The 20,089-nt window shown below is 32.6% G+C and overlaps 2 protein-coding genes across 5 annotated transcripts in view; one reads left to right on the top strand and one right to left on the bottom strand.

Moving 5' to 3' along the window:
- LOC110028604 (novel plant SNARE 11-like) overlaps nucleotides 1–20,089 on the bottom strand; it is a 97,467-nt gene that overhangs the window by 45,212 nt on the left and 32,166 nt on the right. The gene's annotated exons all lie outside the window — the stretch shown is intronic.
- Nucleotides 14,748–18,252, top strand: LOC110028603 (pentatricopeptide repeat-containing protein At5g24830). Of its 2 annotated transcripts, none has more exons than XM_020730517.1 (4): nucleotides 14,748–14,823; nucleotides 14,948–15,075; nucleotides 15,171–15,368; nucleotides 16,132–18,252. In XM_020730517.1, exons 1-4 carry the CDS (start codon nucleotides 14,818–14,820, stop codon nucleotides 17,687–17,689), a joined length of 1,890 nt encoding a protein of 629 aa, XP_020586176.1. In that variant the 5' UTR covers nucleotides 14,748–14,817; the 3' UTR covers nucleotides 17,690–18,252. The 2 variants fall into 2 exon arrangements, with proteins under 2 accessions (XP_020586176.1, XP_020586177.1); XM_020730518.1 differs by having other exon boundaries at nucleotides 14,772–14,820.

Below are 20,089 nucleotides of genomic sequence, written 5' to 3'. Positions count from 1 at the left end.
GATTAAATTTTGAGCTGTTTTATATTTTGCTCTAAATTCTTTTTTTTTTATATCCTAATCTATCCTAAATAATTTCTTAATTTTTTTTAGTTTCAGTTCTGTGGTTATCCTAAAAGTTTCATTTTTGACATGCAAGGTGACCTTGTTGTTTAACATGCAAGTTTATCAGCACGAAACAAGAGGTGCAGATAAACATAAATTACTATGCAATAACTTAAAAGCGTATTTGTCGATTCTTTCCGTTTCTCTACCTGAAAGGTCAGTATTTATAAAGTATATGCATATAATTTTGCAGGAAAAGTAAAAAACACAAGTTTGAGGTGTGTTTACTGATACACCTAAAATATATAATATTTTTAGATACATTTTTATACTTATTTTTGAGATATTACGCTTATTTTTGAGATTTTAGACACATTTTTATACCTATTTTTTGGATATTGCGCTTTAGTGGAAGGTATTTTTGTGTTTTTCTTGCAGATACAAATAAAAAGTTCAAAAATGCTTAAAGGAGTGAAAAAGTATCAAATTTTGGCGTAAATAGGTGAAAATAGTTTGGAGCGAAAATGTGAAAAATGTGCAAAAGAGTTTTACGCCTAAGCGCCAGATCTGGCTCTTAAGCATTAGTTAAACAGAGAAGGCCACGTCTAAGCGCCAGAGGCCCCACGCTTAAGCGCCAGGGATAGTTATTAGGGTATTAGATTAGTAAATTCAATTTCTGTGAATTTTGAAGAGGTTTTTGAGGCACTCATTGGCTTAATAGTGGTTATAACCACTATGGATGAAAATTATCACAAAATGATGTATTTCTTGGGGAAATATATCGAATCTAGACATATTTTGAAGAGAAACCAAGACATCTTTTGAAAAATTATAAAAGAAAGAAGATTGTGACTTTTAAAGAGGTCCTTAAAGTATTGGAAAGTTTTAAAATTTCTCATTTGGGGAGTTAGTTCAGAGAGATTTTTGGGCACCACTTTTAATTTGATTTTATCCTTTTTGTTATTTTATTTTGAGTGATTGTAAAGAGAAGAGAATCAAAGGAACTTCAAGAGTTTGGTGGAGGACTTGAGATAAGTTTTTATCTTTCTATTTTGAGACTACTTTTAGTTTTTGAGAATTATTGTTGGTTTCACAATGATTTATTCTTTTAAACTAAAGTGTGGTTTTGTTTTCTCCATGGATTCTTAGTATTTTTCTTTATCTTTCTTCTTAAAATGATAAGTAAGTAAGTTTTGGATAACAATTAGAAAGAATCACATGAGGTTGTATGAATGAGAATATAGTTCATATGATTGAGTACAAATAAATAGGGAAATATTCATTGAAGGGAGTAGAGTTAGATGACTTTAAAGTGACAGGTTAAAGCCCCTAACTTGGTTTCTTGTTTTAGGTTCTGATATGACAATGTTAGCCCCCAGGTGGAGGGAATCGAGCGAATTCTAGAGTGAGAACTAGTATCTTCCCTGCCTAGCCAGTCTTCAAAACTATTCAAACCTTAAATTAGCCAATATTCTTTATAGCATCTCTAGTAAGGGTAAAGAATATTATTGCTCCTATTTGACACAACACAGTTTGCATACTTCTACAACAGAATTCCTATACTTATTACTGATTCATAACAAGAACAAAGATATTTTCATATTTAGTGCTTTTCTTCTAAAAAAACTCAAGTTATCTTTTTAAATTGTTATTGTTCTATCAAAATATTGAAAGTACCTCTCATTACTAAAAAAATCATCTTTAGTTTAGATGATTATCTTTTTATTTGAAATAGAAATTTTGTTGTTTAATAGCGCATATTGCGTATTTTCCCTGTGGGTTCGATATTCAGGTATTAATCAAATAGTCCTATATTACATGATAACGATACATATACTTGCGTAGTATTCCAATATATATAAATTAAAAGTTAAATTCTTATTTTTCTTCAAGATCAAGTTTTTGGTTTTGTTGTGAAGACTAAAATATAAGTGAAATATAATTTGAATTATTGTTGTACTGTGCATATTAGTAGTGTCCAGGGATCAAGTTTTTTGTGTCGTTACCAGGGAAAAATTGATTTTAAAAAGCAAATTTCTATTCTTAGAAAGTCTTATTTAAACTTTAAGTTATCTTATCTTATCTTATTTTGTTTTGTTTATTTTATTTTATTTTATTATGTGTTAGTGCATGCGTAATTCAGGTTCTGAAGGACTAGTGTCATACGATTCTGAATTAGAAAGAACTATTAGAAAAATCAGAAAAACCAAAAAAATTATAAATTTAAAAATTCAAATAAATTACAAAAATGGCAAACCAAAATGATCAAAATGCTGAAATTCTTCAAGAGTTTGACCTTTAAGAGATTATGCCAACCCTACTGTAGAAGAACTTCATCGTAGTATTCAAAAACCTGCTGTAGTGGCTAATTCATTTAAACTTAACTTGCTATTATCCAAATGGTATCAAATAATTAATTTGGGGAATCACCAACAGAAGGTCCAAATTTACATCTTGTCAATTTTCTAGAATTATATGCTACATTTAAATACGATGGTGTATCAGATGATGTCATAAGACTTAGGTTATTTCATTTCTCACTTAAGGATAAAGCTAAGATGTGGTTGAATTCGTTAGCACCTGGATCTATCAAAACTTGGGGTGATTTAGCAAAAAAATTCCTTGCTAAATATTTTTCACCATAAAAAACTGCAAAGCTTAGAAATGATATTACATCTTTTAATTAGTTTGAAGGGGAATCTATTTATGAAGCATGGAAAAGATTTAATGAACTCTTAAGAAACTATCCACAACATGCTATACCAGATTGGTTAATAGTTCAAACTTTTTATAATGGATTATTTGGATCTCTTAGATCAATTATTGATGCCGCAGATGGTGGTTCATTGATGTCAAAACCATTTCACGACACTTATGATTTAATTGAATAAATGACTACCAATAATTTTCAATTACCTTCTGAAAGGGTAAATCCTAAGAAAGTAGCCAATATTCATGAAACTGATGCATATACCATGTTAGCAGATCAAGTTGTTGTAATTTCAAGGAAGTTAGACCAATTTGGAATGAATTTTTCTCAACCAGTTTCCATGATTGAAGAGAATTCATTAGGCCAAATGGTTCATTAGAGAATTCATTAGGCCAAATGGTAGATTCTCAAGCATCATTAGAAACTTTGAATTCTATAAATAATAAGCAATGGTGGAACAAGTAAGGAAATCCATTGGGAAACTGGAACAACCAAGGGAATAATAATCATAGATCTACTTATCTTCCAGGTTTCAACAACAACCCTTTCATATAAAATAACATAAATCAATTTCTACCCTTTAACCCTTTATGTTTCAATCATTTTTGAGAGCTAATTATAATCAATATCACCCATTTACCCTTTGGTTTAACCTAAATATTAATTAAGGTGAGAAATTACAAAATTATTATTTTGCCCCTTAGGGTTTCCACTTGATAATTCTCTCAATTTAACTGAAATGAGTTTCAAACTTTGTTGTTGCCCTACTCATGGGTAATTAAAATATTAGAAGAGAATTTATATTTTTTTATGTTTATTTGTTTTTTTAATAATTATTTTAGTCCAAAAGTAGGAATTTTTAAGGGTAATTAATTTAACTATGTAAAATAAAATTTCTATCCTTAAAGAAATTATTGGAGGTTCACTTTGGTCAGAGGACTACTAGCAATTATATTTATGAATTTTTAAATTATATTCTAATTTATACAATTTTTAATTGATTTTAATGAATAAATAAATAAATAAATATTTTTATTTCAAAAATTTCCTTTTATATTTTTCTCAAGCCACTCTAATTTCAAAAAACTTAGAAAAATGAGTTTCATATTATTTTTAATTTTTATTTTATTTATTATAATTATTTTATTAAAAAATAGAGAAAATACATTTAAGTGTTATAAATATTATTTTATATTTCAAACATCCAGAAAAGTATTCATGACATTTTGGAGTATTTTCATACCTTTGTGATTTTTTGATATTTTAATTATTTTAGAATTAGAAAATAACTTAAAAATATTTTTTTTTATTTTAACTCCAGTTTTATTTTTCTTAAGTTCCTCTGGTCTCAAGGAACCCTCCAAACTAATTTTTATAATTTTTTATTTTACTTTTATTTATTATAACTATTTTAAATCAAAATTATTACTTAGATAAAAGATTTTTATTTAAAAATATTTTTTCTGACTTTTAAATTTTTACAGAGGAATCTTAATGTGATTACCTACAACTTAATCCATTTTGGTGATTATTTGAATTATTATTATTATTATTATTATTATTATATATATAGTTTTTAAGAATTTTTAAATAAGAAAAGATATTGAATTTTTTTTAAATCTGACTTCTATTTTTTCTAAGGTTTTCTTACCAAACATTTTGATTTTTTTTAAATTTTTATATTTTTTTGTGAATTAAAATAATGCTAAATATTTAAAAGTTATGGATTTTTGACCATAGAAGTGCCCTATAACTCTGGAAAAATTAGATAAGTGGACCTTTATAGAATTTCATAAAAATTTATTTAAATTTTCTTGCATGTAGGACTTACTTAGTAGTAAAAAATAATGTTGTCACATGAAAAAAAAATATATGTAAATGTTTTGAGAAAATTAGATAGTCACTAAGTTAATCACTCTGTTCGATTTAGAACAACTGACAACCTAAGAAAGCAGGGGGCAACTTCTTACCAAAGGTTTGGGTATAGTATCATCGGTCCTAAAACAGCCCCAAAGGTCGTTGAGGTAAGATATGCTATTCTAATTCCCATTCTTAGCACACATAAGCATTATCATCATCGCCCTCGCCATGAAAACCTTCGACTTACCCAAGTTCGATGATCCTTATGTGCATTAAAATATCATCAGTTGCTCATAAGGGTTTGAATACCATATCAAAGACTCACACTCTTGAGCATTAGGTTGTTATTGTATGATAAGTAGTGTAGGGTATTTTATTGAAATCGTGAATTAACGAGTCTCGGATCATATCTTGGTGGGGACCTATGACTTTAGAGGACGATTTCTTCAACAAAATATAGTAAGTTCAGTTGTCCTCTGAAATATCCAAAATCTTTCAAAAGGTGTCCGCGAGATAACCCTAAACTACTTTAGAATCCCTTGGAACATTCCCACCTCAATTTGAAATTATTACATTGTTGAGTCAATCAACCCTGGTTAAATTATGATTTAGCATGATGTTTTCATTTGTACGCAATGAATTTCAATATATTAATTAACCCATGAGTAGGGCAACTAGTCACTTGTTTGATGTCATACAAGGATTGTGTATGTAAGTACCCTTAAGGGTAATTTAGTCATTAAGGAATTATAAACCCGCTTCAATTTAGCTTGAGATAAATTATATTATTTCGTTTATAATCCCTTTAAATGATTTAGAGCAAGCCTAGCTCAAGAACAAGCTCTTAAATCCTTTAAGGAAAATTTTGTAATTTTGAAATGTTTTATAAAATGTGTTCAATTCTTATTAAAAGATTAGATTATCATTTAACCAGTGATTTGGGGCCTAAAATCAATGAATTATTGTCTTTCTAACTCATGCCACTCACAATAAGGTCATTCAAACTTACCTACCTTCTAAATCATAATAATTTGATTAACTACAACTTTTCCCTCTTGTGAAAATGAAGTGAATTAGTTTCTACCCTTTAGCCTTTTATGTTTTAATCACCTTAGAGAGTTATTTATGATTAACATTACCCTTCTTACCCTCTGATTTGACCTAAATCTTAATTAAGGTATGAAATTTCAAAAGAACCATTTTACCCCTAGGGTTCTTTACTCCATAAATCCTTCAATTTAATTGCAACGACTTTAAAAATTTTATGTTACCCTACTCATGGGTCAATTTACACATCGAGGAAGGATTTATATTTTTAAAATTTTTATTTAATTTTGAATAATTATTTTAGTCTAAAAATAGAAATTTTCAATATTCATTAATTTAATTAACTAAAGCAAACTTCTGTTCTTCGAAATTTTTTTGGAGGTTCACCTAGGTTAGAGGACCACTCGGAATAATTTTTTTGAATTATTGAATTATGTTTTAAATTTTTATAATTTTTCATTTGATTTTAACGAATTAATAAATATAAAATATATTTTATTTCAAAAATTAATTTTTATATTTTTTATTAATTTCTCTGACTTCGGAGAACTCAGAGAAGAGAATTTCATATTTTTGTGATTTTAAATTAATATTTTGTAATTATTTTATCCAAAAATAAGGAAAGTATATTTAAACACTTAAAAATAACTTTTACATTTCCAAAAAAGTTATAAAAGCATTTTTTTAGTTGTTTTCTATAATTAGAGTGAGATTTATGAAATTTTAAAGTGTATTAATATTTTGGGATTTTTTTGATATTGTTAATTACTTTTAAATTAATGAAATGACAAAAATTTAACTTTTTATTTTAACTTTAGGTTAATTTTTTTTAAGTGTCTCTAATCTCAAGGAACACTCCAAACAAATTTTCATATTTTTTTTATTTTATTTTATAAAATTATTATAGTCCAAAATTCTTATTTACTTAGAAAATATGTTTTTATATTAAAAATAATTTTTATGACTTTTAAATTTTCACAAAGGCTTTCTAAAGTCATATTCTTCAAATTGGAAGATTTTGGTGATTTTTTGAAATATCTTATATTTTTATAATTTTTATTAATCTTTAAAATAAAAAAAATTATTTAGAAATGTATGTTTTCATTTCAACTCCATTTTTATTTTTCTTGTGACTCTCCGACTCCAGGGAACTCAAAAAACCAAATTTTGTATTTTTCTTATTTATATTTTAATTTTTATAATTTTTCTAATTAAAATAAAGGTCTTTGTATTTTTCTTATTTATATTTTATTTTTCTAATTAAAATAAAGGTAATTAACATTAAAAATTAAGGGTTTTAATGTTAGGGGTGTTCACTATCTTTGAAAAATCAGAGAACCTCCTAATGAAATGAAGAGTAAGCCCTACAAATCTCACATTATTGTGATTAACAATTAATTAATTATGATTTAAACAAGTTTTAATGTATTTAATCAATTAAAAAAATAAATATAAGATAATATTTTTATTTTTAGTCCACATTAGTCTCCTCAGTTCACTGAGTACAAGAATATTTTTATTTTATTTTTGTAATTTTTCTACATCAAGATATGAAATTTTAAAATTTTGAATTAATTTAAATAAAAAATACCCTATTTATCTATTTATCCACATCGGTGTCAGCGGAACCTTAGCCTTCCCAAAATCACAAGCATCGCCATTTGATTCGTCCGTGATTTCCACGTAGTTGCTGACTCAGCTCGCAGTTTCTGTTCCATCTCCTTATCTGACTCAATCTGGTTCGTTCATATGATACACGCGCGAACGGTCGACATCCATTTATCATCCTTGATCGCCCTAAACAAAGAACCGTCCACACTAAAAAACTCTTATCTCACGCATGGTTTGCTCCTGCACCTTCATCTAAGTGAAGTGAATATATATACATATATATATATATATATATATATTTGTTTCACAAAGGCCCAAATCAAGGCAAAAATTAAGGATTTTGGCTTATATCTTTGCTGAAGAGGTGAAGCATCAATTGGGTTAGTTGGAGAGTTTTGCCTTGAGTCCACAAAAGTCCTCCAAGTGCCAATTTGCTTTGTGATCAGACCTAAGTATGGCCTCAATGAAAAGGTGAATTATATGTGGCATTGAGCTATGTTTAAGGGCTCGGGATGGGCCAATTTTGGTGGGGAAGTTCTTCTCTTGCTTTGGGTAAGCTTTCGAGAAGAACAATTTGAGGTTTTATGGAGTTTAGTGGTATGGCAAAAAATTGTCCTAAATTTGAATTTTAAAATTAGGGTTTCTCAATGGTGGGGAGAGGTTGAAATGCTGGGGGATGAGCTTCACAGTGTTGTGGGAGGGTCTAATACAATTTGACAGGGTTTACCTAAGGCTAAAGAACTTCTTCTTTTTTGGCTGAGAGGGGGGCTTATTTATAAACCAAGACATGGATACCAACAAGGAAAGTCAAGGTGGAAAAAGTGGTGCTTAAGTAGAGGGAGAAGAGGCTCCAATGTCCAATGGGAGTGAGCCAAGTCAAGGAGTTCAAATTTTGGTTTTTGACCAAGGGGGCCTTCTCGGGTTTGTTGTTTTTTGGCTCCTAGGGGTGACCTGCAGACCAAGCAAGGTCACTTCCAAAGTGTGGGAGGTCAAAACTGGGAAGATGTGAAGTCAATTTGGTTTAAGCATGGATAATTGCAATTATCCCAAGTGGTAAATGGGTTTGGGGTTGGTTAGGTTAACCATGGGTTCAACCCCATGAAAATGGGCTAGGGTCATGTCCAAGTTTGTTGGAGCTGGTGGTCAACTTTTGGGGGCTTCGGTGGCTGGTTTGGCATGAGAATCAAGGGTTTGGTGGATTCATGGAAGTGGTGAAGTATCTTTGTGGGAGGTGAAAGGAGAGTATCCTTTTGCCAAATTTGGTGCATATGACCCATATGATGTTCATGGATGGTTCCATGAGTGGCTCCATGGCACGTATGAGACCATGATCAATTTTCATGAAAGAGGAGTTTGGGGATTTTGAAGATTGGGTGAGAGAATTTCATGAAGCCCAAAAATGGATGGGTTTCATCATGTCTGCATGGTGCATGTCCATGATGTTTAAATTTATTTTTTTAAATAAGTTGATGAAGAGGACATTTATCATGATGGGCTTAATTAAAATTGAAATTAAAATTGGGTTTCATTCACGGGCTTTTGAATTTTGATAAGAAGGGATTAATTTGGACTTTTAAAGTTTAAGAAAGTTGGCTTTAAAATATTGGAATTTTTTATTTTGGATTTGGGATTAGAATCATAATTGAAGTTCATTGGAATTTGTTATGAAATATTGATTTTGGGTTTGGTATATTTGAATTAGTGTGTAGACTAAATTTGGTGAATTTTTTAACATGGTGGAGATTTGGTATGAATTTGGACATTTGGCCCAAAATTGGGGACTTTGGGTTTGGAATTAAAATTTGGATTTGACTTTGGAGTTTGGTGAAATTGAAATTTAATTTGGTATTAGAATTTGATGGGCTTGAATTTGGGGCTAAATTTGGTATCTTTGGAAATTTGGGGCTAATTGGGAAATTCAGGAAAATTGGGTAATTTGAGGAAAATAGGATAAGGTGATCATGCAAAGCATGAATAACCATATTGGAACCATAAGACACCAAATGAGAACTCATTTTTTAGTCTACACATGTTGGTCGTAGCTATATTAACCAAAGGTTAAGGGCTTGGGACCACCTATATGAGTTTCCCAAAGAGTTAAGGAGAAGGTTCAGAGTATGTGATTTTATGGTTTTAGGGTATGTGGGGAATTTGTTGAGTTTGAGTGCATGTTGGTGTCTGTGAGACCAAACCTGAGCCACCCAGGGGATTCCTAAGGCTTGATAGTCCTATGGGGACTCCCTCCGAGTTTCTTATGTTGGTTTCAACCTTCTAAGTGATAGAGGTCAAGACCACACATGTGAAACTCCAAAATGAGCAAGGAAGTGGTTTGAATTTCTAAAGAGGTGGGTCTCATCACTAGTCCTCTAGAATACTCAACAAGAATGACCTATGGCTAGATCCCAGGCTTCTAAATAAGGGAATCAAACCTCACCAAAAATGTGGTCAACAAACTTATATGGTTTGGTGAAAATCAAGCTATAATGTTATCTTCCCTTGTAAAGATTTGTGTGGAGCATAGGAAATGTGGAGTGTTATATGTAAATGTGGTTAGTGACAAACATAAGCAACTCTTTTCTTTAACCTATCCCAATTGGAAAAATAAGATTGGTTAAAACTTATTTAATTCATTAAAATATCATTTTGAACTTGTCAAAGTCTCTTCCCCTAACTTTTGCTTCTCCTTACAAAGTACTTGCGTCATACCCTATAGTTTAATGTGACCACCAACCTAGTTGATTCTACCATAGCTCTTCTGAGTCATTATGGATAACATTGCATTTTAATGGTTCACTTGACCAGAAGGAAAAGTAAATTAAGTTCTGAAGGTTAATCATCACATTGAATACATAAAAATAATTTTGAAAATATTTTGTACTCCTATACATCCTACTCAAACATCACAAGGTAAAGTCAAGAGCATGACTCATGAAGCATGAAGAACTTCCACAGAGCTTCAATGGAAATAATAGAATTCCACTAAATGATTATGTACAAGGAAATACAATAAATTAAACACACAAAACTTATCTTTCTCTCCTTTAAAAAGCTCTGAAAAATGCTCCACCAAAGATTTATTTACTCCTTGTTGCTGTCTTGAAGACTCTCCTCACTTTACAACTCAAGTCCTCTCCAAATCCCTAACATAAACTCTATCTCCCTTAATCCTTCAACAAGCTCTTCATCTCCATTACATAAACACATAAATAGCGTGTAAAAACCTCAGGCAGTTGCTAGCACCTAGGCACCAGTCTCTCTGTTTGTAGAATAAGGCTTGGGCACCTAGGCACCCATGGGTCTAGCAAGTAGGTACCAGTATCGCGATGCCTAGGCGCTAACCTATTAGGTTTCCAGGATGAGACTGGAGACCAAGGGGTCTGGCGCCTAGGCGCTAATCTTCTGTAAAATTCTTTGCCCCATATCCAACACCTATTGCACCTAAAAAAACATGAAAATACCTTTCGTTAAAGTTTAATTTCATCCATAAAAATGTGTAAAACATAAAGGACTTTATGCATTCTTTTCAACACATCATTGTAACCATGCCAGTTTCAGACTTTGTAGTTTGACTAATTAGAATTTATTTTGAAATAAATTTCAAGTCTTTTTAAGACCTCATCTATATAATAGATATTAGGGCACATTCTGAGACATCTGGAGGCAGACCTTGGAGGCTTCTTACCATATTTGAGGGTTTGAATGTGAACCATAGAGGTCTTTTATTCTTCCTTCAAAGCGAGAACTTTTATGGTAGTAATTCCTTTCTCTTTTTATGCTTGTTTGTTGAGATTTTTTTTTTCGAGTTATTGAGATTTTGAGAGATGATGTGAATGAGGGAAGAGTTGTGAGAGCTTGCATTGAATAAAGAGGAGTGTGGTATAATGCAAAGGAATGATTGGCTCTGGGTAAGTGTTCTAGACCTCTTGCACTGCAATCTTTAATATTTTTTCCATAATGAAAGATTTTGCCTTTTCTGTTTGCATGCATTGTGATTGACTTCATTTCATGCTTAAGTAAGCATGTGATTTTCTTGTTGTTTATTACCTTGATTTTCTTCCCTTAATGTTTTTTCTGTACATGAATTTCATATGCTGATGTATGAACTTTCTGAACTTAATTTACTTATTTTAGGCACGATAGAATATTAAAATCATTTGTGATCCATGACTTCTAAACGTTGCCTAAACAACAAAGAAGTTAACCTCAAAAATCTTATGAAATAGGCATTTTATCATTAGAGTTTTGTAACCTATAGAGGGGATCTGAAGAATCCTGTGAAATGTTGTATGGTTAAAAGAAACTTAACTATATAGGGTTTTTCAATTTTTCTTATGATCTAAGCATACTCCAAAGAGAAAAATTTTGTCCTTGATTGTCAACATTATGTGAGTTCCATAGGAAAAACACTGAGAAATCACTTCACTGAAATCACATGCGAATGAACCATTTATATTTGAAAATCTTCAAAAAACCCTTGTTTGCCTTCTCTTTCAACAATAAGTTCTGACTTTTCATATCTAATATTTGATCTTCAAACTAGACTTAATAGTTTTGTAAATAGAATTTCACCTTCTAGGAATATTTTTACACTTTCCTCGTAGAATTGAATTGTGTATATTAGTTGATCGACATGTATACCTTTTTGATTGACTTACTTGCTTCACTGTAATTTTGTGCGTCTGCCTCCTCTGGAAGACTTGAGCGACTGCTCCCTTCCTCAACTTGATGAAAGGCACCTTAGCAGATCTTTGGTTCACTAAGGTCTTAGAAACCATATCAATACCAACCACCGCCAAAGGAACGTTGATGATCACCGCTCTAGTGATCAGATCATTTGCATAAAAAAAAAGAATAAAACTCATGGTTGAAAATAAAGAAAATTCATCCAAATAGCATCCTCCATACCTAAGATTCATTCCACTTTAAAGCTATGAAAGAGAACCCTTGCTCACCAGTTAGATGTCCTTTGGCTGACGAAGGAATGCCAGCAACACTCTATGCCCTAAGCAGCATTGAGGCATCAAAAACCTCTCACACAATTCCCAATAGTTCCTTGCTCCGTTCACAATGATGGAGTCTGGCTAAGAGCTAACAAACTAACCTGTTGTTCCTTAGAACAAGCACTCTCTTCCACTTGAATAATCTTTGTTATGCAATTTTCCTCTTCATAGGAAACCTCACGCTTGCAATTTTTCTCTAACTACACCTTTTCACCAGGGTGACCAAAGTGACATTTGAGGACACCACCTGGTGCTATGGATCTAGCCTCGACCGTTTCCTCGCCACCACTTTTTGTTTCCATTCCCCTTCCGGTCGGCAGCTAGTCTCTTGCATCAGAAATTTGAAAGCCATTTGATAAGAAGTTTTGTTGTATTTGCCAACCTTGGGTAGCTATTCATTAACCATACTAATGGCTGACGTTTAGACAGACTAGACAAAGAAATCATAAGATAATTGGAAAAATGTGTCCCTCACTCCATATTTATAGGAATCAAAAACACACACCTCAAGGGGAGCTCAATTATTGTATTATTAAGTAATCATACACAATGTTCACATTTTTGCATTAAATTTTCTTGTTCCTATCCCAGCGTAACCGTCAAGTAGTAATAAAATAAGAGAACTAAATAAGCAATTCAAAAGTACATCGTCATAAATCTCAAGGAAATCCAAAAGATCAAAAGAAGCATGGTTAAGGAGGGCCCACTAAGGGTCAAAGGACACATCACGTGAGCCTACAAGGTCCATTGCCTCACGATTTCCTTGAAGTTGTATTCCAAGCCAATCTAACAAAACGTCCTTAAGTTCAGGGTTAGAACCTATCTAACTGAGAAAAGTATCTACGTAATTCCACAACAACATCATGAGTCATCTCAGAGGAACCCTAATTGACTCATCAAGTGTGTGAAGGTGTTCATCATGAAACCTATAAAAGCTCCTTGAAACTTCTCCTACAAAAGAGGTAGGCTGCCCATTGGATTATGGTGATTGCCCCTCTACTCAATAGCCTAACCCCAATATGATCGTAAGAGTATCGTCTAAGGAGTCAAAAGTTGATCGACAGACCAAAGGAGCTGACCAGCTGTCAATCACCAACCCAAATTTAGTGTAGTCTTCTAAGCGGGCTTCGTCGATTTAGGGATTACCAACCGTGGGCAACCCGAGCGATAGGCAGAGTTGAGCTGAAGACCTTTTATTTATTTGCTATTTATTTATTTATGACTAAATTTCCATGTAGCGCCCTTAATAAAACAAGGAGCAATCAAATAATTATAGAACTCGTACCCCTTTGCCTATAAATAAGGGGGTCATTTTTACAGTGAAAAGCTAGTTAATCGAAGATTAACTCTCTATCATTGCTCTCTCTCTCTTCTCTCTCCTGTTTTACGCTCTATCACATTTTTATATTTTAGTGGTAAATTAATATGTCTTATTGAATTTAAATCCTCTTCATTTTTCTAGTTTTTGTTGCAGCCTTAATGGTTGGAGTGTATGTCAACTTTGATGGTTAAATGCTTTTACAATTTAAAGCTAAAAGCATTTTTCTCAATTCATTTCCACTAGATTGCATCATTGATTTTCCACTTTATGAAAAACCAAATTGTACTTTTTCTCCATTAATTTTTAACATATGAAACCTTCTGTTTTGGATGAGTTACACTTATCTTTTATCCATGGGGCGAAAAAATTGGTTAATGTTAAAATAATATACCTTCTCCATCCCCATAAATATTATATATAGGATAATTATGTTATAATATTTTTTAAATTAAATTAAACAAAAAGTTTTACATACATACTACTTCCAATATTTTTATATCTAAGTTGTAAAATTCAATTTTTACATATATTTGATCTTATCTATGCATGAAAACAAGCATTTCACTTTTTAAAAATTAAATTAATAGAACTTTTGATATAAGATGAATATAAAATATAGAATTTAGGCATTAGATATGTGAATATATAGAATGACTTAGTATAGAGGCAAATAACTCAATAAATAAGTGTCAACAAATTGGAATTAAGTGCCTCCAAGAAAAAAGCACTGAACGCCTATTCCTCTCTTTTAAGGAAATGGTTATGACTTATCAGAATATTTGAGGTAGCTTTCTGCCTACTTTGTGTGTCAAATCATTACTATAATTTAGTTTAAATAATTATTTTCTTATCACTTTCTAAAAATTTTATATGATGAGAAATTATATTTTTAAATCTGACTTTTTAATGTGTTATATGACCAAAAGAAAAATATTTTCTGATTTTTTTATAAAATATATATTTATAATTTAATGTCCTTAAAAAAATTAATTTTTTTCATAATTTTATAAGTAAAAAAAAAACAGCTATGGTGGACATCTAATCCAACGGCGCAGGATATTTTAATCGCCTGCAACTCATTTCTTACCAGGCCCAAACAATCCCAGCCGCCAGTCGGTCGTTCCTGTCCCTGATCCGCTCGCCGGCGCTCGACACCCTTCGCTAGTCCCGACGTTATCCTTAGGGTGTTTCATGTCAACGCTTCTTCCTTCTCCGTTTTTTAGTAAATGGTGGTTCGTTTCTGCTCCTTCCTGTTAATCAGTCAGCTTCTACCATATTTATCGTTTTTTTACATCATCTTGTACAAATGGTCCCTTTATAACTCTTTCATCGTCTTCCCACTCGAAAATGTTTTAGTCGATCGTCGTGGGAGAAGATTTCTATCACATCATTCGGACATTTTGCACGGATCTAAGAAACTTTCCTCTCATTCGGGCATTAGGAGATCTCTTCTGCCAAGAATTCCACCCCCTTCACCCCGTGAGGTAGTTTTTATCTGCAGGAGTGATGTATAGCTCTAAATTTTCGCCTTCTCATAACGTTTCAATCGAACGGAATTCTGCTATTTGGGAGCTTGTAGGACAAACGAGCGGCGGCCGACATCGGAGATTGATAGCGTGGCAGTTCATGCAGAAGAGCCCTTCGTAACCAGCCCGGAAGAGTGGTTCTTGAAGCGGAACAGGCATCAAAACTATGAAGATGATGGAGATCCAAATTTTGTTTTCGATGTATTGGATTCGGTCATTGTTGGGACCATGGAGCGGCTGAAGAAACTCAGGTTGGGCTTTTCTTGTGTTGGCTTATGTCAGGTTCTAGCTCTGTGTAATGCATGAATTGCACCTATCTCTTTACATAATCTGTTAGACTTTCTTGAACATTTTGAGATTTCTTCCAGGCTTATCATGAATCAATTGGGGGTTCTTTTCTCCAATGTTTATTTCGATAAAAATCTTTTTGTCTTGCTCAGTGTTATCAGGAAAGATTAAAGATATGCTTGATCTTTTTTTTAGTAATTTGTTTTAGTTATTAGAAAACCTAAAATCTTGATGTAGTTAGATTTGTTCAGCATCTTAGTTCCAGCAAAATAGTGCATGAATTCATTCTATGAAGTCGCACTTAAAGATGTCAGCCTACTTGCATACCATTCAATTCTTTTGTATTTACATATCTAACACCAAAACTTTGCTTTTTTTGGCTTTTACCACCGAAATCTTTCAGAAACACGAAAAATATCACAATTTTAACTTTTAGAAAGGAAAATACAGCTTTCCTGGTAAGGTGGCGTGTATTTAAAAATTGAAATTTTGGTTTTATTTATGTGACGTAAGAATTGATTGGTATGTATGAAAATCTTCCTAACAGAATATTAGAGCAGATTTGAGCAGATTAGAGCAGATTTGCATACCGTTCATTGATTTACTAAACATCTCTTAATTCTTCTTACTTCTCCTATAATTACAATTTACATAATTAGAATCTCTATAGAACATCTGCAGCGTGTTTGATTCCTGCAACCTCGTGCTTTTTGCTTGAAATTGCAGGGAAAGCATCTCTTTTGTTGGCAAATGTAATTTATATGGAGAATTGGCTTCTAATCTGAGTTTCAATCATAACTTCAAGCCTGCTTGTGAAACTGATTGTCTGCTAATTAGGAATTTCTGTTTCAAAAATAAGGCAGAAGATGCTCTACTCCTACATAACTTGTTACTGCAGAGTCATGCTAAGCCCGATTTGGCTACATATAATATCCTTTTGAATGCACTTTGTAAGATTGGCAACTTGTGGACTGCGGCTTGGCTTCTTAATGTGATGTCGAAAGTCGGAGTTTCCCCTAATAATGTAACGTATAACACTCTTATTTACGGATATTGTCGCTCCGAAAATATAGAAAATGCTCTCCATTTGTTCTCATCGATGTACAGTAACGGAGTAAAACCCAGTGTCGTCACTTGCAATATACTGGTCCATGCCTTGTGTAAAGAGGGATTTCTTGATAGAGCGAAGAAACTCTTGGATGAGATATTAGATCAAAATATAGATGCAAATTTAATAACGAAGACAATTTTTATCGATGGAAGTTGTCGGAGAGGAGATTTGAAACACGCACTCGAGCTCTGGAATGATATGTTCGAGGAAGGACTAAGCGTTGATCGCATTGCATATAATGTGCTCATTAATGGGTTTTCTTTGGTTCAAAGCACACATCTTGCCTATAGATACATATGTGAAATGTGTAAAAGGGGTTTTCTTCCTGATATTGTGACATTCAATACACTTATAAGTGGCCATTTTAAGGAAGGGGATATTGAGGAAGCATGTGAAATTCATGAAAAAATGGGGCTTTTTGGTGTTGTGCCGGATCATATGTCATACAGGTTGCTCATTCAAGGTCTTTATTTACACGGTGCGCTATTCAGAGTTTTTGGGTATATCCTAAATATGTTGAATGATGAGATGGTTCCGGAACCTCTTATTTGGAATCTCGTCATGAATGGCTACGCACGAAATGGTGATACTGGGCATGTTATTTTTTGGAGAAATATGATGAAATCATGTGGCGTGATTTCCAATACATACACTTATAATGCATTGATCCTGGCGGAATTGAAGGGAGGGAAAATAGCACTAGCTTTATCTCTTAAAGACGAGATGATATCTATGGGACAGTTTCCTGATGTAGTCACATATAACATGTTAATTCGTGCTGCATGTAACATCGGTTGTATGAATCATGCAAATAATTTACTTCATGAGATGCTAAACCGAGGCTATAAACCTGATATAATCACTTACACCGAGTTAATTCGAGGTCATTGTTTAAAAGGCGAAATGAAGAAGGCGGAAGATATCCTTAGCCTGTTAGAGAGGACATTATATTCTTCCCTTGATCATGTACCATTTCAATTAATCATTAAACACTATTGTAGGAGGGGAAATGTTGTAGAGGCATACAAGGTTTATGAAAAAATGTTAAGGAACGGTCTTGTTGGAAGACATTCCTTGTATTATTCATTATTGACAGAGCTAAGGAAGGGAGGTTTCCATTTTGAAGCTAGTCAAGTTCATCATAAACTGAGTGGTTTGGTGCTACAGGGATGAAAACTTGGGCTAATATAGTAGCATTCAGTAGATGCCATGAAGTCATGAACTTTTGAATCCACATAGCTCAATTCGAGCCAACTCGTTTCAATTTTGAGCTGGATCAAGTTTGATTTAATTTCGAGCCGATTGGCTCGAAACTGGATGCAACGAGACACGAGCCGATATTGAGCTGTATTCAAACACTTCGAGACAATCTCGAGCCGTCCTTAGCTCGGCTTGAAATCAAATTGTTCACTGCCTTAGTCTTGAGCCTCAGAGTTGTTATGGCGATCAACTTAACTAGTTCAGTTTTTGTTTGCACATGTGCATCATTGCTGCTGCATTTTGCGAATGTGGGTGAACTCTTCAAGCCAGCTGCAACATCCATATTTTCAGAATTGATCTGCTGTAAGATAATCATCCAACTTACTCCTCAACATCTCAATATTTATTATTATTATTCAGTTTTGTATTAATATTTTCATCCTGAAAGCTATAAATTTTCACGGTTCATGATTATCATTATATGGAATAACTCCTTCCTATTTGCAACCCCTTACCCTAGATTTTTATAGCGCCATGCACTTTTTCATCCGGTTTTTAATTTAGGGAAGATTTGCACACATACCACTCAATGTATTCACATATCTAACCCCTAAACTTCAGATTTAACTTACTGCCTCACTTATGCATGAAAAGTTTTACTTCACTTTTTAAAAGTTGAAATGATAGTATGTGATATGAAAGATTTGGCTGGTATAACTGTAAAAAAGCAAACTTTAAGTGTTGAATGTGTAAATTCATAAGAATTGGGTGGTGTGTATGTAAATGCCCCATAATTTACTTGAAACATACAAACAATCATGTTGTTAATTCCCAACAGTGTTCTTGCAAAGTATTAATGGGAAAAAAAAATGTTTCTCCAATGATTTCGATGTATTAATCTTGATAATTGCTTTTATTTTGGGGGTTGTGTTTATTATATCTATGTTTAATGATTTGTAAATCAGAACATGGAGGGGAATGTCAATTCGACCATCATCTTAAAAAAAAAAAACATATATGATGAAACTTTTCGTCACATTTTGGGCATTAAATTATGAAAAAAAAAATTGGATCGAGTTTATTTTCAGTAAATTGAATGCTGATCAAGGTAACATCTTGCGGCATGCATGATAAAGCTAGAACTCCTACTTTTCATCTATTGTTTTTCAAATCGCCTTCTAGTTGGATTTTTCTCTTCTTAATCCATATACTATTAACTCGTTAACCTCATCTATTACATCATAAATGAAGCTCATATATTGCTTTTGTTCCTCTCAACTGCTCCTAAAATTTAAATTAATGGTTTTATTATTCTTATTAAACAACACTTAACGAAGATTTTTTTACTAACAAAATTCTTATTGAACTTCTTTCCTTTATTTTACTTTACTTTATTTTAGTTTATTTTATTACTTAAACACAGTTATGCCATTATGTGAAAATAAGCATAACCTAGGAGTGATTATTGCGTGCGGAGGGCGCACGCAGAGCTGCGTGCGCCCTCCGATCACAGCCGCACATCGCGGAGAGGTTTTCTTGCTTCCAACATGCTTAGTACAGTTAGGTGGGCTGTGGAAGTTTTTGTTGTAGTAGACCGTATGAGTTTAATTTTAAAAGATATTCTCATCGAAGCCAGAACCCATGAATGGTTTATGTTGAACGTATTGATCTTCTTTGCTTTGCTTAAAACATTCTTGTGCTAAGTAGAAACGCCAAAATTTTCTTGGGATTTTCTAAAATGATAAGACAACAACAAAACAACAATAATAAGTCTTTATCCCCCTGAGCGGGGTCGGCTACATGAATACTTTTTCTCCATTGTGTCCTATTGAGTTTTATATTTTCATTTTGTTCTAATCAATTAAGATCATTTTTTATACAATACACCGAGTCTTTCTATGTCTATCTCTACCTTTTTAAACATAAGTCGAGTAAAACATCTACTCTCCTAACTGGATCATCAGATGGTTGATGTTTAATGTGAAGAAACCATTTTAGATGATTTTATCAAATTTTGTCTGCCACTGGAGCAACCCAAACCCTATTACAGATATATTCATTTCTCATTTTGTCTTTAAGCGTCAAGCCACTCATCCACGTAAGCATTCTCATCCCGGCGACACTTAACTTTGTTTTATGCTTCTCTTTTAAAGGCTAATATTTTGTGCCATTAAACATTGCATGTTACCATCATCTTATAAAATTTTCTTTTCAGTCTAAGCAGTGCTTTTTAATCAAACATTGGGCTTGAAGCATTCCTCGACTTTAACCAACCATCTTGAATTCTACTAATAATATCCCATCTATATCACCATCACTTTGAACAATAGGGCTCGAGATATCTAAAACATTCACACCTTTTATTGATTTGAT

The sequence above is a fragment of the Phalaenopsis equestris genome, unplaced genomic scaffold, assembly GCF_001263595.1.
Source record: "Phalaenopsis equestris unplaced genomic scaffold, ASM126359v1 Scaffold000517, whole genome shotgun sequence".
Taxonomy (NCBI): Eukaryota; Viridiplantae; Streptophyta; class Magnoliopsida; order Asparagales; family Orchidaceae; genus Phalaenopsis; species Phalaenopsis equestris.
The sequence above is the reverse complement of the archived record's forward strand: the minus strand, read 5'-3'. Positions and strand labels throughout refer to the sequence as shown.

Excerpts from the sequence above, each read along its gene's own strand:
- LOC110028603 (XM_020730517.1), top strand. Across the intron at positions 15,076-15,170 it reads CACCCCCTTCACCCCGTGAG|GACAAACGAGCGGCGGCCGA; the intron begins GTAGTTTTTATC and ends GGGAGCTTGTAG. Across the intron at positions 15,369-16,131 it reads GAGCGGCTGAAGAAACTCAG|GGAAAGCATCTCTTTTGTTG; the intron begins GTTGGGCTTTTC and ends TTGAAATTGCAG.